This window comes from Phacochoerus africanus, chromosome 1 (genome assembly GCF_016906955.1).
Source record: "Phacochoerus africanus isolate WHEZ1 chromosome 1, ROS_Pafr_v1, whole genome shotgun sequence".
Lineage (NCBI taxonomy): Eukaryota > Metazoa > Chordata > Mammalia > Artiodactyla > Suidae > Phacochoerus > Phacochoerus africanus.
The window spans coordinates 180,381,843-180,397,647 of NC_062544.1; the positions used below are offsets into that span (position 1 = coordinate 180,381,843).

The window sequence follows — 15,805 nt, forward strand, 5'->3', positions numbered from 1 at the left end:
AATATTTCCTCTAATACACCAGGAATTAGAAAATTCAGGTTTAAATTAACATGCATTGATTGATATTTTCTCTAATACACCAGGAATTAGAAAATTACAGGTTTAAATTAACATGTGTTGACATGCGTAAATGAAAAGTTACATATATGGCAGTAAGACCAGTTACTGCAGATGATGAATCATTGCAATTATTTTAACTGAATGGTAGAAAAAGTTTATGGAGGGAAGTCTTTTTAATGACTAACTGATATTCAAGAACAAAAAAGAAAGAAATGTTCTCTTACATAAGCAATAGCACCACCTGCTGATAAATAAAAGCAACAACATCAGTTAATTTAAAGTCTGGCCAAAGGGACCTTACATGTTTAGGTCTTTTCTTTCCCTTTAATTCTGCTCTATTTAACATAAAATAATACAATTCATTAAAATAGTCTGTTTATTTATAGTTTTAAAGTTTTTACCTTACATATTTGAATCATGCATTTCTTTAAGAAAAAAGATAAAATTTATTACAGACTCTAGGTAAAAATTATGGTATTATAGCTTTTAATTTTTATTCCATTAAGTAATTTACTTGTACCACAATTTATTGTCTTAGCAACTCATTAATGTACACTCAGTTTGTGTCTGATATTCCCTGACTACTTAACCTAAAATAATGCCCTCTCCCTTACCTAGTTTTATTTTTATAGAAATTATTACCACTTAACATATTATATATTCCTTTTGTTTGTCTGTTTATAGTGTTTTGTCTGCTGGAATGAAAACTCTCAAGATCAAGGAATTTATCTTGTTAACAGCTGGGTTTTTTTTTAACACCTAGGGCAAGTGCCTGGCACATAATAGACTCTCAATAAATATTTGTGAAGGAATTAATGAATATGAAAATAAATGCACAAATGAATATGCAATGCATTTTTACACTTCCTTGAAAGATGTGTCAAAGATTTCAAGGATCTTGATAGACTTTGCCAAATTATACTTGAGAAAAGTTGTGCCTCAACTCTTTATGAGGGAGCCCATTTTCCTGTTTTCTGATAGTGGGAAACGGCATTACATAATGTTTATTTGCATGAAACCCATTATTGAAGAAACAATACATTTGGAGTTTCTGGGAGCATTTGCAATATACTTCTTTTATCCTTTACTTATTTTTTTTTTAGTTAAAGATTTTCTATTTGGTCCCTTTTTATAATTTCTATCTCTTTATCTTCTATTTTTTGAGACATTGTTCTGACTTCCTTCAGTTCTTGTGGTTTCTTTGAGCTCTTTGAAAATATATAAGGCTATTGATTTAAAGTCTTTGTCTAAGAATTCCAATGCTGGGCTTCTGGAGGGACAGTTTCTATTTCTCTTTTTCCCTATGAATGGGCCATATTTTGAATACTGGTTGCTGCAAGTTTTGAATTAGATTTCAGAGCTCAGAAAAAGTTGATCCTGACATTTTTTGCCAGATAATGGTTGCTTGAGTGGAGGGACCAATTCTGAGAGGTCTCTACCATTTTCTGTGATATCACTTCTCTTTTGTCTATTTTTAAAGAATTTTTAAAAGGCCTTTACTGCATCTGTAGAATTGATATAGTCATTAAGAAAGGTGCACACTACACAAAATCATATGAAGATGAAAAAGGTGACCCAAATATAGTATTGGGTGTCCTTTTAGCCACAATAGTTAGTAGTTAGAGACATGGTATACAATTTTATATAAATGAGATCAAAGAATAAAATGCTCTCCTACAACCTGGTCTTTTTACCAAATAACCTACCATAAATATTTTTCCAGGTTACTAAACATAACCTCTCTTCCCCATTTTTAATGACCTGTTGGAGGTATTCTATTTTAGGTATGTGTGTGTGTGTGTGTGCGTGTGTGTATGTATAAAATATCATCAACCTCCTACATTCTGACACTTTATTTCTGATTTTCACTACTACGACAGTGAGGAAATCGTTATGCATACATCTTTGTGTACTTGTTCAATGATCTCTTTAGAGCAAATTCCTAGAAATGAGATTACTAGGTGAAAGAAAGGGTGCTATACCTGATACATGAATATGTATTATCAAGCCACCCCTTAAAAAGGTTGAATCAACCCACATTCCCACCAACAGTGTATAAATGGAGGAGAGTTCACTTCTTCCTTGAGTGAATCTAAAGTTTTTAAGTCATTATTAATCTTTTCAATCTGCAAGGTAGAAATTTCATTAATTTTTATTTTATATTTATTTACTAGTCAAATTGGACATCCTTTCATGTTTTTATTGGCTATTTGCCAATAAAGTTTGTGAACTGACTATTCATGTCATTTTGCTTTTTTCCTGGGCAATTTCTTGAGCAGTGCATCTCTGGCAGGAAGTTCTCCCACTTTATTCCGCACTCGAGAATCATAGCTCTCAAATGTGCAGACCTGATTTTTAAAAACTCATAATCAGTTATTGTAAATAAGCTTTTGCCACATAAAGAATGATAATGGCAAAACAGCTGCTATCAGATCAGCCTTCTCACAAATAACACCTATATACTTCAGACAAAATACAGCTACTTGAAGGCTGGAAAGCAATCAAAAGAGGCAGAGAGCCACTGGAAAACTGGCAATTCCTCAAAAGTTTAAGGTAGAGTTACTGTTTAACCCAGTAACTGCACTTCTAAGTATATACCCAAGAGAAATGAAAACATATGTCCACACCAAAGCTAATACACATTCATAACAGCAATATTCATAATAACCAAAATTCAAAACAACCCAAATGCCTATCACCTGATGAATGGATAAAAAAGTAATTATATTCATAAGACAGAATATTATTTTTCCATGAAAAGAAATGAAGTACTGATATATGATACAACATGAATGAACCTTGAAAACACTATGCTATGTTAAAGAAACTAGTCATAAAAGGCCACATAATATATATTTCCATTTATATAAAATGCCAGAATAGACAAATCCATAGAAAAAGAAAGCAGATTATTTGTTGCCAGGGGCTGGGAGTAGGGTAGAGAGAAATAGAGATTGACAGTAAATGAATATGTAATTGCTTTTAGAGGGAAGGAAAATGTTCAGAGTGTGGTGGTGATTGCATAACACCATGAATTACTGAAAAACTATAAACTGTACATTTTAAATGGGTAAACTGTATAGTATGTGAATTACATCTCAATAAAGCTGTTTTAAAAAGCAGGCAGAGGAGTTCCCATTGTGGCCAAGCAGTAACAAACCCGATTAGCATCCATGAAGATACAGGTTCAATCCCTGACCTGCTTAGTGAGTTAAGGATCTGGCGTTGCTGTGAGCTGTGTAGGTTGCAGACAGCTCGGATCCTGCATTGCTGTGGTGTAAGCTGTGGTATAAGCTGGCAACTACAGCTCTGATTAGACCCCCAGCCTGGGAAAGTCCATATGCCATGGGTGTGGCCCTAAAAACAAAAAAGGAAGAAGAAAAGAAAGAAAATATGTCTTGAACACATAATAGGGAATATCACAGCAGAAAAATAGGAACTGTGTAAAAATAACCAAATGGGAATTCTAGAATTAAAAAATACAATATGTAGGAGTTCCCGCCATAGTGCAATGGGTTAAGAATCAGACTGCAGTAGCTTGGATTGCTGAGGAATTGTATGTTAGATTCCTGGCCTGGTGCAGTGGGTTAAAGGATCCAGAATTTCCGCCATTGCGGTGTAGGTTGCAGCTGTGGCTCGGATTCAATCCCTGGCCTGGGAACTTCCATAGACCATGCATGTGGCCATAAAATAAAACTTAAAAAAAATTTAATACAATATATAAAATCAAAATTCATTGGATGGGCTTATGTGAAGAATGGAGATGATCAATGAAAGAATTAGTAAATGTGAAGATAGATCAACAAAAATCATTCAGTTAGAAGTCTGAGGGGGAAAAACGATTGAAGAGATAGGAATAGAGCCTTGCTGACCTGTGGGACAGTATGAAGGATCTAAAAATTTGTAATTGGACTTCCAGCCAGGAAGAGAATAGAGAATGGGGCAGAAAAAAATTATTTGAAAAAATAATTGCCCCAATTTTCCCAAATTTGGTGATATCATAAACTTATATATTCAATAAGTATAGAGAATCCCAAACAAGACAAATATAAAGAAAGTCATACACTATCAAACTATTGGAAACTAAAGACAAAAAGAAAATCTGCAAAGCAACCTGAGGTAAAGGCCACTTTATATTCAGAAGAGCAATGATACTGAGTCATGTATTTCTCATCAAAAATAGTAAAGACCAGGAGTTCCTGTCGTGGCGCAGTGGTTAACAAATCCGACTAGGAACCATGAGGTTGTGGGTTCGGTCCCTGCCCTTGCTCAGCGGGTTAACGATCCGGCGTTGCCATGAGCTGTGGTATAGGTTGCAGATGCGGCTCAGATCCTGCGATGCTGTGGCTCTGGCGTAGGACAGTGGCTACAGCTCCGATTCGACCCCTAGCCTGGGAACCTCCATAGGCCACGGGAGCGGCCCAAAGAAATAGCAAAAAGACAAAAAAAAAAAAAAAAAGTAAAGACCAAAAGAGAGCAGAAGAATATCTTTAAAGTGCTGAAAGAAAGGAAAAAAGTTTTCTGTCAACCTAGATTGTAAATCCAGTGGAGAGAAAAATAAAAATATTTTCAGATAAATTAAGAGAAAGAAAATTCATCACCAGTAGTTGCATATTGTGAGATATGCCTAAAGGAAGATTCTTAGGCTGAAGGAAAGTTACACAAGATGGAAAACAGGACCTTCAGGAAGAAATGAAGAGTACTAGAGATGATAAACATGTAGGTAAATATAAAGACTATCTTTCTTCTCATAATTTCTTTAGAATGAATATGACCTTTAAAAGCAAAAACTAACATAGTGGGATAGATATAATACAACCATAGCATAAAGGAGAGGTGGGTAAATGGAATTCATAGACACAAGGTTCTTATACTTTACATGAAATGGTATTATATTAATTCCAAGTAGTATGAGACAAAATAAACACCAAGTAATACCCATTCTCTGGTCAAGGGTTTGAGTAGAGGGGCTGCAATGCAGACTACCCTTCAAACACACACCAGGAAAGAATCCATGGCGCTCTCCCCACCAGGCACTGGTTGCTATGGAGACAGTGGGATGGAGCCCTGTGGAACATTCCCACTCTCCACTCAAGTGAACAGAGGTAGCACCTTCCCCCTCCAAACATGGTGCTTTAGGGACTGCGTCATAGAACCCGTCAGATCATTCCAGCTCTGGGACACCAAAGCAGTGGCCCTCCCCAATAAGCTCTGTGAACGCTGTCCACTGGGGACCTCTCTACCATCCCCAATTTGCACTAATGACAGCAAAGAGGCAACACTCAACCCCCTTTCAATAAGAGTTGGGGTAGGATTATGGAGAGGAGGGAGCTAGAGTCCAGTACTCCTTAAGCCTCTGTATGAAACACCATCAAGCAGCCTATACATGCAACTGACTTGAATCAACACAGTAAAACCATGACAACTAACTCACTGAGGAATAATTCCTAGGTTTTAAATTTGCCTCTGGGTTAAAAACAAGCAAACAAGAATAGCAAATGACCTTGAAAATGAAATTGGTATCTGAACCACAGTCCACAGAAGTACACCAGGACATGAGTTCTGAGCCAATACAGATAATTTGCCTGCTTAAATAGAAGATGTAAATAGGCACCAGAGTTTCATATCAGCTTAGCGGGGGGTAGGGGAGTGGGAGGCTTTTAAAAAATTTCCAATTTTATGATGAAAGTTAGTGGGACTATTAGGTTTACTATATAGCAAATGAGTTGGAGTAATATACCTATACAAAAATATAAAAATTTCTGTCTTTTTCAAATAGTCCTCTCATCAGTCTAGTTACATACATGTGCTATTGACATGTGGAAAAGAAAACCATAAATTAATAATAACTAACATTTACTGAGTATTTACTATTTCTAGGCAGTATTCTATGTACTTTATTATGTTTAAACTCATCTAATCTTCGTAACTATTATCCTCGATTTATTACAGAAAATATATTCTTTTTAGGAACTAAAAAAACCCACACATTTTCTAGGCTTATTATTTCACAGATAACCTGAAAGTTTACACTCATTCATTAAAGCTTATATTATAAAATTACTATCCAATTTCTGCCAAGGAAACCTAGACAAGAATTTTTAATAAAATGTTAAGAACAGTAGTGCACTCAATTAAAAATCGGTTAAGAACTCTCAACACAGAGCTCCCAAAATAGAAATCTGATCAATCTGCAGCAAACGCCAGGGTTTATATCCTTCTTCACAACCGGATTTCTATAACATCTAATACTGAAATTCTTCCACACAATCTGGAGCTGGATAAATGATTACTAGTACTACTAATTATACAATTTTAAGTTGCAGACTGTGAGAGGGGAAAAAAAAAAAAGAAACAAGGAACTACATTTAAGAGAGACGTTTCCAGATTGAAGAGAGCATTTATTTCTTAAAAGAAGCTTTGATAGGTTTCTTCAAGAGTTTAACAATTGTGTCATAAAAGTATCTAGCACTAGCTAACTGAAATTTTCTGCCCTAAATTGACACCATTTACTTGGTAAGTAAGAAGAGGTGAAGAATCTCAATAAGCATTGCTCTTCTTACCTTTCACCACATGAACTTGCCTTGACCCTCCAAAGAGATTAGGTCTCATTACTAGGAGCAGCCTGTACCTCCTTGTAAAATTTATTGCAACTGTAATTAAATAACTAAGTAGGTAATTAACCATTTAATACCTGTCTTAGCAATAAGAAAGTAAACTCCACAAAGGCAATGTCTGCTTGGCATTTTTAAAAAAAGATGTGCAGGAATTATTCATCCAGGTAATTTAATTTTGACTCAAAATGCTTCATCTTAGTGAACAGAATTACTTCCCCAATAAAGATGTACATGTTCTATATCACCTTAAAAATAATTTCCCATGTTTTAATTATATACATATAAATAGCTTCAAAAATCATATCTTTAAAAAGGAAACTGAATTATATAATTAGAGAACACAATGAATTTTATAAGCAAAATGAAATGAAAGGATAAACCCAGTTTTTCCCCTCTTCAAAAACTATAAAGCATGTTTTTTTAATTTGAAAATTTTAGACAATAGTTTTACATATATGTATAAATCCACCTATCACTTCAAACTCCAAGGATAACCACTGTGAAAATGTATATCGTCAGACCATTTTCTATTCATATATGGACTCATATTTTTATATAAATGGGACCATCCTATGCATGAAATTTGTAACTTTTTTCTATTTAAAAATCTCACAGGCGCTCTTTTTTTCTTTTTTCTTTCTTTTTTTTTTTTTTTTTTTTGCTTTTTAAGGCTCCACTCACAGCATATGGAAGTTCCTAGGCTAGGAACTGAATTGGAGCTACAGCTGCCAGCCTAGGCCATAGTCACAGCAACACCACAGCTCATGGCAACACTGGATCCCTGACCCACTGAGCGAAGCCAGGGATCAAACCCACATCCTCATGGATACTAGTCGGATTTCTTTCCACTGCACCACGATAGGAACTCCTATCTTAAAAATCTTTTCATGGCATCATGAAAGCAGACAGTCACTTTCAGTAACTATATTATAATCATTATAACAATTATATTCATAATTAAATAATGTCCTAATGTTGAAGGTTTAGATTGCTTTTCATTTGTTAAATATAAATAATACTTAATTGAGCATCCTTTATCCTGTTATTTCTGTAGGACAAATTCCTAGACCTGGAGTTGGATGAGTGAAGGTAAGCATACTTACGTTTTTTTTTGGTTTTCAACATGTTATGTAAACTCGTTCTCCAAAAAGGTTTGAACATATTAATATACACAACTATTTCTAGGTACCATTCTAGGAATAGACAGAACCTAGTTTAATCAAATAACTCATAAAATCTAAATAATAACTATATGAAGGGAGAGATTATTCAGATAAAAATTACGCAAGAAGAAAAAACAACTGCATGCAAGAGTTCAAAATATTTTCTTTCCTTTCTTTTTTTCTTTTTTTTTGTCTTTTGTCTTTTTAGGGCCACACCCACAGCATATGGAGGTTCCCAGGCTAGGGGTCTAATTGGAGCTGTTGCTGCCAGCCTACGACAGAGACACAGCAATGCCAGATCCTAGCCACATGCATCTGCGACCTACACCACAACTCATGCCAACACCAGATCCTTAACCCACTGATTAAGGCCAGGGATGGAACCCGCAACCTCATGGTTCCTAGTTGGATTTGTTTCTGCTGAGCCACAATGGGAACTCCCCAGATATTTTCTTTTTTTTTTTTTTTTAAGACTTTATTATTATTATTATTATTATTTTGTCTTTTTGGGGCTGTACCCGTGGCATATGGAGGTTCCCAGGCTAGGGACTGAATCAGAGCTATAGCTGCTAGCCTACACCACAGCCACAGCAATGCAGGATCCAAGCTGCATTTGCAACTTACACCACAGCTTATGGCAACACCGGATCCTTAACCCACTGAGCGAGGCCAGGGATCGAACCTGCAACCTCATGGTTCCTAGTCAGATTCGTTTCCAGTGTGCCATGATGGGAACTCCCCCAGATATTTTCTGTAAAAATATGCAACACAAGAGTTCCTATGTGGAGCATCAGGTTAAGGATCTGGTGTTGTCATTGCAATCACTCAGGCTGCTGCTGTGGTGCAGGTTTAATCCCTGACCCAGGACCTTCTGGATGCCATTGGTATGGCCAAAAAACAAAACAAAACAAAGAAAAACCCCACAACAGAAATCAAACAAACAAAAATATCCACTGGTAATTCAATGAATGTAAATGCTTTAATAGTATTTAAAACCAATTATTTTGAAAGAATCAATTTAGAAAGTTCAGACAATATCATCACACACTATTCACATACTATAAGTGTTTCTACTTTAGCAAAATGATAGGGCGTAGATCATTTCTGAAGACTAGATTCTTACAATATCTAATACTGAAATTCTGCTGCAAAATATGGCACCTGGTAAAATTATTACTACTATTATACAACTTTAAGTAACAGATTACAAGAGGTAAAATAACTATATCCCCAGAGTAATTTTCAATGAAGCAAAAGCTAAGGAAGAATCAGAAGAATTATAACTACACGATGTTTTTAAAAGACTTTACCTTTGAAGTTCCTGGGCTAGGGGTTGAATTGGAGCTGCAGCTGCCAGCCTACGCCACAGCCACAGCCATAGCAACTTAGGATCCTTAACCCACTGAGTGAGGCTGGGAATGGAACCTTCATCCTCATGGACACTAATTGGATTCATTTCTGCTGCTCCACAACAGGAACTCCTGAAAAACTTTATCTTTTCAATTGGACTACTCTTTTGATATTACCTTCATTGTCATTTACTATTTCATCTTTAAAATTATTTTTTCTATAGTAGGGCAAACATTACCACTTTCAGAACCAAGAAGGAATATAAAACATCTCACATGTTTTACCTAAGTGTTACTTCAAGCAGATTACTTCATAAGAATAACCAGGGTCTGAGGATTACCTCACAAAGATAACCAGGGAACTTAAAAAATATACCTCTCCAGGCCCCATTCTCATGAGATTTTGATTCATCACAATACAGATGGGAGCTCAAGAATATGTATTTTAGCAATGCCCAGATGATACTTATGAGCTCTGAAATATAGGTAATTTAATTTATTATTGTAATGATTACATGGGGATCAAATAAAATTATATCACACAAAACCAGTACAAATTATACCAGGCCATAAGACAGCATTACCCTCAGGCCAGCACCAAGACAGTGAGATACTGAAATTAGAGTCCAAATAATTATTGACTCCATTTTTTTTATAGCAAGAATTTATCTCCTGAACCTGTCTACTCCTTTCCATCCCCACTGCTATTCCCTACTATTCAGGCTAATATCTTTTTCTCATATTACTGCAATAGCCTCTAATTAGCCATCCTGCATTCAGTCTGCCTCCCCTCTATTCCATCCTCCCTGCTGACCTCAGTAGGTTTCATAAAATGCCAAATCCAATAAGGTCACTACTTAAAATGGATCAGTGGCGCATCACTGCCCTGAGGATAAAATCCAAACTATTGCAATCTTACTGAACTTTTAATTTTTCCAACAGACAAGAATTCTTTGCCTTTGCATATTCTGTTCCCTCTCTGCATCACTGTTCCTGACATCAAATCAATACTTCCAATATTTGAATATTATCATGTTATTACCCACCAGTCATGGCTCTCTATGACTATATTGGTTTGCAACTTCATTGTTTTAGCTGTTCAAAGGAAATCTTATATCGGATGCTCAAATATTAAAGCTAATTAATGTGGAGCTCTTCTGGTTCAGGTGAAGGACAAGGGGCTCAACCTTCTCATCTCTTTTCTACCCCACAGTAAATCCTAATGGGGCTTCACATAAAGTAACTAGATATTAAAACAGTAAAAGCTGGACTCTTTTAGATGGCAAATACAGATCTGATCTGAGAATCTCTTTTCTGTATTATCTCCTGATACCATCCCATGTAAAACCTAACTGATGCTAACACAAAAAGCACCATAATTTGATGCACTAGAGGCTCCTTCTGCCTATAACTCTCTTCTCACAACATGTCTCCTTAGAGAACTACTAATTCTCCAAGCCTTAGCTCTTCAGTCTATGTGCCACAAGCAGAGTTAGGCTATGTCACACCTTTACTGTGCTGGCAAAAAACAACCTCCTGCATAGCACCTGCACAGTCTTATAGTCTGATTCTCTACTACACTGTCAACTTGAAAGGAAATCTTTAGTTTTCCATCCCCAGTTTCTAAAATAGTTTTTGATAGGCAGCACACATTTGATGTCTTTTTTTTTTAATTTTTACCTTTTTTATTTTTTTATTTTTTTTTTTTTTGCTTTTTGCTTTTTAGGGCCACACCCGTGGCATATGGAGGTTCCCAGGCTAGGGGGTCAAATTGGAGCTATACCTGCCAGCCTACACCACAGCCACAGCAACGCAGGATCTAAGCCGAATCTTAGACCTACACCACAGCTCACAGCAATGCCAGATCCTTAACCCACTGAGCAAGGCCAGAGATCCAACCCACAACCTCATGGTTCCTAGTTGGATTCGTTTCCGCTGTGCCACGATGGGAACTCCTGCAAAATCCTTTTAGAAAGTTTATTTTTTCAGAACACTTAACATTCTAAAAATAGGCTTAGTGTTTAAGTAAATCTTTTTTTTTTTTTGTCTTTGTCTTTTTAGGGCCGCACCCACATCATATGGAGGGTCCCAGGCTAGGGGTCTAATTGGAGCTCCACTGGCCTACGCCAGAGCCACAATAACACAGGATCTGCGCCACGTCTGAGACCTACACCACAGCTCACAGCAACGCAAGATCCTTAACCCACTGAGCAAGGCCTGGGATCGAACCTGTAACCTCATGGTTCCTAGTTGGATTCGTTAACCACTGAGCCACGCTGGGAACTCCTTAAGTAAATCTTTAATTCAGTTATTCAGCTCAATTCAATGCCCCAAGTTTTAAAAAACTTTAAAATACCTTCATCAAAATGGAAAATGTAAATCATTATGCCTAAATTGACTTATTAGTGAATTACTGAATAGCAACTGTTATTTATAAATAATAGGGAACCACTAAGCTATGGGCTCTTAAAAACTATCTAAAGAGTTCAAAATAATATACATAAAACTAAAACTGACAATATAAAAGCATAATTTATTGTGAAATGAGAATAATATTCTACAGACTTAGAATCATTGATAGAAAATCAGATAAAAATGAGATGATCTAACTTAATATCCTGATGTTATAACTAAGAAAAGAGCTCTAGGTGAAAGGAAATTTAAAAAACAGATAAATAAACTTTAGATTATCTATGGAAGGTATCATGAAAGGAGGTCAAATATGAGATGGGCCTTAAAGGATAAGAAGAATGCATTAAGTATAAGAGGTGAGGGGGTTTCCTGGGGGTTAGGTAGTTAGGACTTGGGTGCTTTCACTGCTGTGGTCCAGGTTCAATCCCTGGTCTGAGATCACACATTAAGTCGCTACAACTCATGGCCAAAAAGAGGTGAAAGCATTCCATGAAATGAGAAGATGAATAAGGGTGTTAGTGAGGAGCAGAGGAGATTCATGAGCCTGATTTGAACACAGATAAAAACTAAGGAGTTGTGGAGGAAAGAGGTAATAGGTTTTATGACACCAGGTTTCAGAGAGATTCAGAATCAGGAAGAGGACTTCATATTTTATATGACAGAAGGCAAGTAACCGAAAAACTCGATGGGTCCTTTATAAAGCTCTAAAAATTATAAATTAATTGTTTTAGTTTGCATTTGAGGAAAATAAGCCACAGAACAATTACGTGATTTCCTCATGGTTAAGAACAGTATGGAATTCTCTTATGAGGGAATATTTTCATATGCTTTCAAATATGAATTCTTTGGTTTAAAATGACCATTTAGAAAAATTACTATAGGAGTTCCAGTCGTGGCTCAGCGGTAACGAACTCAACTAGTATCCATGAGGACTCAGGTTCGATTCCTGGCCTCCTTCAGTGGGTTAAGGATCCAGCATTTCTGTGAGTTGTGGTGTTGGTTGCAGACACAGCTTTGATCCCACGTTGCTGTGACTGTTGCATAGGCTGGCAGCTATAGCTCAGATTAGACCCCTAGCCTGGAAACTACCATATGCAGCGGGTGTGCCCCCCACACCCCCAAGAAAAAAGACAAAAAGGAAAAAAAAAAAAAGAAAAATTGCTATTAACTCCTTACCAAAAATATGGAATCCAAATTTTTGTATGAATCATTGATAACTAAAAAAGGTTCAAAACTGAACTCTCTATATTAATTGGGTGTAAATTTTAAAACTTTACTTCACCATTTTTCACAATCTTGCTTAAAACAAGTATTTCCAAAAAAACAAATAGTAGAGAAAGTACTCATTCTTCAGTTTTTAAAGCGTTTATAAGGTCCCATAAATCTGGAATTGATTAAACCAGTACATTAAGAAGACAAATCAGAAAGATGCGGTCAAATGCATCACTGAAAAGGTTTTTTAAAGATTGAGAACCAGGTGTGTTGTGCATGATCACATTTATGACAGTACATCTGTGACTGCTCACCACTATAACTTACCCCAGTTTTATCACACAAGCGTAAAGTATGAAATGATCCAACAGCAAATAATTCTCCATCTGGAGCCCAGGCAACTGAGGTAATAGGATGCTCATGAGGTTGTGAACTGTACAGAGGGCGGCCATAACTATCCCATACCTACAAAAAAGCAAATTTTAAAAAATCCCTTATAATTGTCACGTTATTACAAACAAGTCTACTTTCCAGTAAAGTATCAAGTAAAGATCTAGAAATCATCACTGTGGAGTCTCCTTATGATACAGTGGATTAAGAAACTGGCATTGCCACTGCAGCAGCTCAGGTCACCTCTGTGGTGCGGGTTCAATCCCTGGAACTTCCACATGCTGTAGGCAACCAAAAAAAAGAAAAGAAAAGAAAAAAGAAATCATCACTTTATAATATTAGCAATTATATTTATTTACTATCAATCAAGATGGGGTAGGGAGGACAGAAGCCATATTCCTAGAAACCTAAATATCTCCCAAAAAATGCTATAGTAACATAATTTTGGATTTTACTAACTCTTTAATCATAAACCTATTCATTTTAAGTACTTTTAAATTAAAAATAGAGTTTCAAGATGTTCAGTTTTTCGCTTAAATATTTATTTTTGATCACTTAGATCTATCAACTTTCCCTGAAAGTATTTATTTCAATTAAATTTCCTTTAACTATAGTTACATTAAGTCTTATTCTTCCTCACAAATTACTCTGGTCTGAAGCTGATTAATGTTTAATAAACCAGTAAGGTTGACTTTTTTAAACTTAAATTGATTAAATAGTCATTAAGGCAGTTCCCACTGTGGCTCAGCAGGTTAAGAACCCTAGTATCCATAAGGATGTGGGTTCCATCCCTGGCCTCATTCAGTGGGTTAAAGATCAGGCATTGCCGTGAGCTATAGTGTAGGTCGCAGATGCAGCTCAGATCCTGCGTTGCTGTGGCTGTGGTGTAGGCCAACAGATGCAGCTCTGATTCAACCCCTAGCCTGGGAACTTCCATATACTGCAGGTATGGCCCTAAAAAGAAAAAAAAGTCATTAAAACTAGGAGTTGTATTTATGTTGCTACTCATTAAATCAAATCCTCTAGGTCAATGAAATAGACCAATGAGAAAGGCAAAACACTTCAAAATACCACTTAAAATTATAAAATAACATTTTGCTAAATCATTAGAGTTAAAAGATATAACTAAAGTGAAGAACTAAAAGAATATTCTTCTATGCTAAATACTTTTCACTGAAGTTCAATTCTCTCAACCAGGTGATAAATTTACTTATTTATTTATTTATTTATTGGGGGGTCTTTTCTGGGGCCTCACCCAAGGCATATGGAGGTTCCCAGGTTGGGGTCTGATCGGAGCTGTTACTGCCAGCCTATGCCACAGGTGCAGCAATGCCAGATCCGAGCCACGTCTGCGACCTACACCACAGCTCACGGCAACGCTGGATCCTTAACCCACTGAGCAAGGCCAGGGATCGAACCCGCAACCTCATGGTTCCTAGTTGGTATTCATTAACCACAGAGCCATGAGGGGAACTCCTCTCAATCAGGTGATAAACTTATACATTACATACCTTATATTTACAGTCTTCACCAGCAGATAAAATTAAATCATTGACTGAGTTCCAATCTACTTTTAAAATAATGCCATCATGAGCCTTCCACTATGAGAAAAAAAAATAAGATTATTAATTATAACTTCAAGAACACTGAAAAGTTTTTTAAATAAAAGACATTTTGTGGCGTTCCCATCGTGGCGCAGTGGTTAACGAATCCGACTAGGGAACCATGAGGTTGCGGGTTTGGTCCCTGCCCTTGCTTAGTGGGTTAACGATCCGGCGTTGCCGTGAGCTGTGGTGTAGGTCGCAGACGCGGCTCGGATCCCGCGTTGCTGTGGCTCTGGCGTAGGCCGGTGGCTACAGCTCCGATTCGACCCCTAGCCTGGGAACCTCCATATGCCACAGGAGCGGCCCAAGAAATAGCCAAAAAAAAAAAAAAAGAATATTAAAAAAAAAAAACACATTTTGTCTCTAATGATTCTCTTATCCTCTTCTTGGAGAAGACTCCTATCTTCCTTTCATAGCCATCATGCATAACCTATTTGCTTGTTTTATTTCCAGTTTAACCTAACAAAAAGCACTTTGCACTGTTACATCCACTATATTAACTTACATTCTTATAAATTCCCTCAATTGCCTGGACTCCAGATGGAAAATCTCTTGCTGTTGAACTATTCCAAGCTTGACATCTGTGTGGTAATAATGGAATGAATATGTTATATACTCTAAAATTTAGCTGAATCCAAATTTTGCTTTCTTTGCAGTTGATCCCATTACCGATACTGTCTTCATTCTTGCTAGTTCTCTTCTAAAAAAAACCCTAAAAAAAACAAAAACAAAAAAAAAACCCCAAACTTCTAGGAATTCCTGCAGTGGCACAGTGGATTAAGAATCTGACTGCAGCAGCTCAGGTCACTGTGGATGTGCAGGTTCAATCCAGAGCCCAGCACAGTGGTTTAAAGGATCCGTCATTGCCACAGCTTTGTCTCAGATTCAATCCCTGGACCAGGAACTTCCATATGCCACAGGTGAGGCCATTAACAAAAAAAGAAAGAAAGAGAAAAAAAATTCTGCATGAACATCTTTTTAGTACATCTTTTAGTACT

The 15,805-nt window shown here is 36.6% G+C and overlaps 1 protein-coding gene across 3 annotated transcripts in view; it reads right to left on the minus strand.

Annotated features, from left to right (window-relative positions):
* The window catches only part of IFT80 (intraflagellar transport 80), a 134,810-nt gene that overhangs the window by 78,239 nt on the left and 40,766 nt on the right, over positions 1–15,805 (minus strand). Inside the window, exons 3-5 of one of the 3 annotated variants that reach the window (XM_047785688.1) lie at positions 15,313–15,388; positions 14,715–14,804; positions 13,141–13,278 (exon numbers count right to left, since the gene is read on the minus strand). In XM_047785688.1, the coding sequence (XP_047641644.1) occupies positions 13,141–13,278; positions 14,715–14,804; positions 15,313–15,388 (304 nt within the window). The remainder of the gene's footprint in view (positions 1–13,140; positions 13,279–14,714; positions 14,805–15,312; positions 15,389–15,805) is intronic. The other 2 variants (XM_047785686.1, XM_047785687.1) reach the window with 2 other exon arrangements.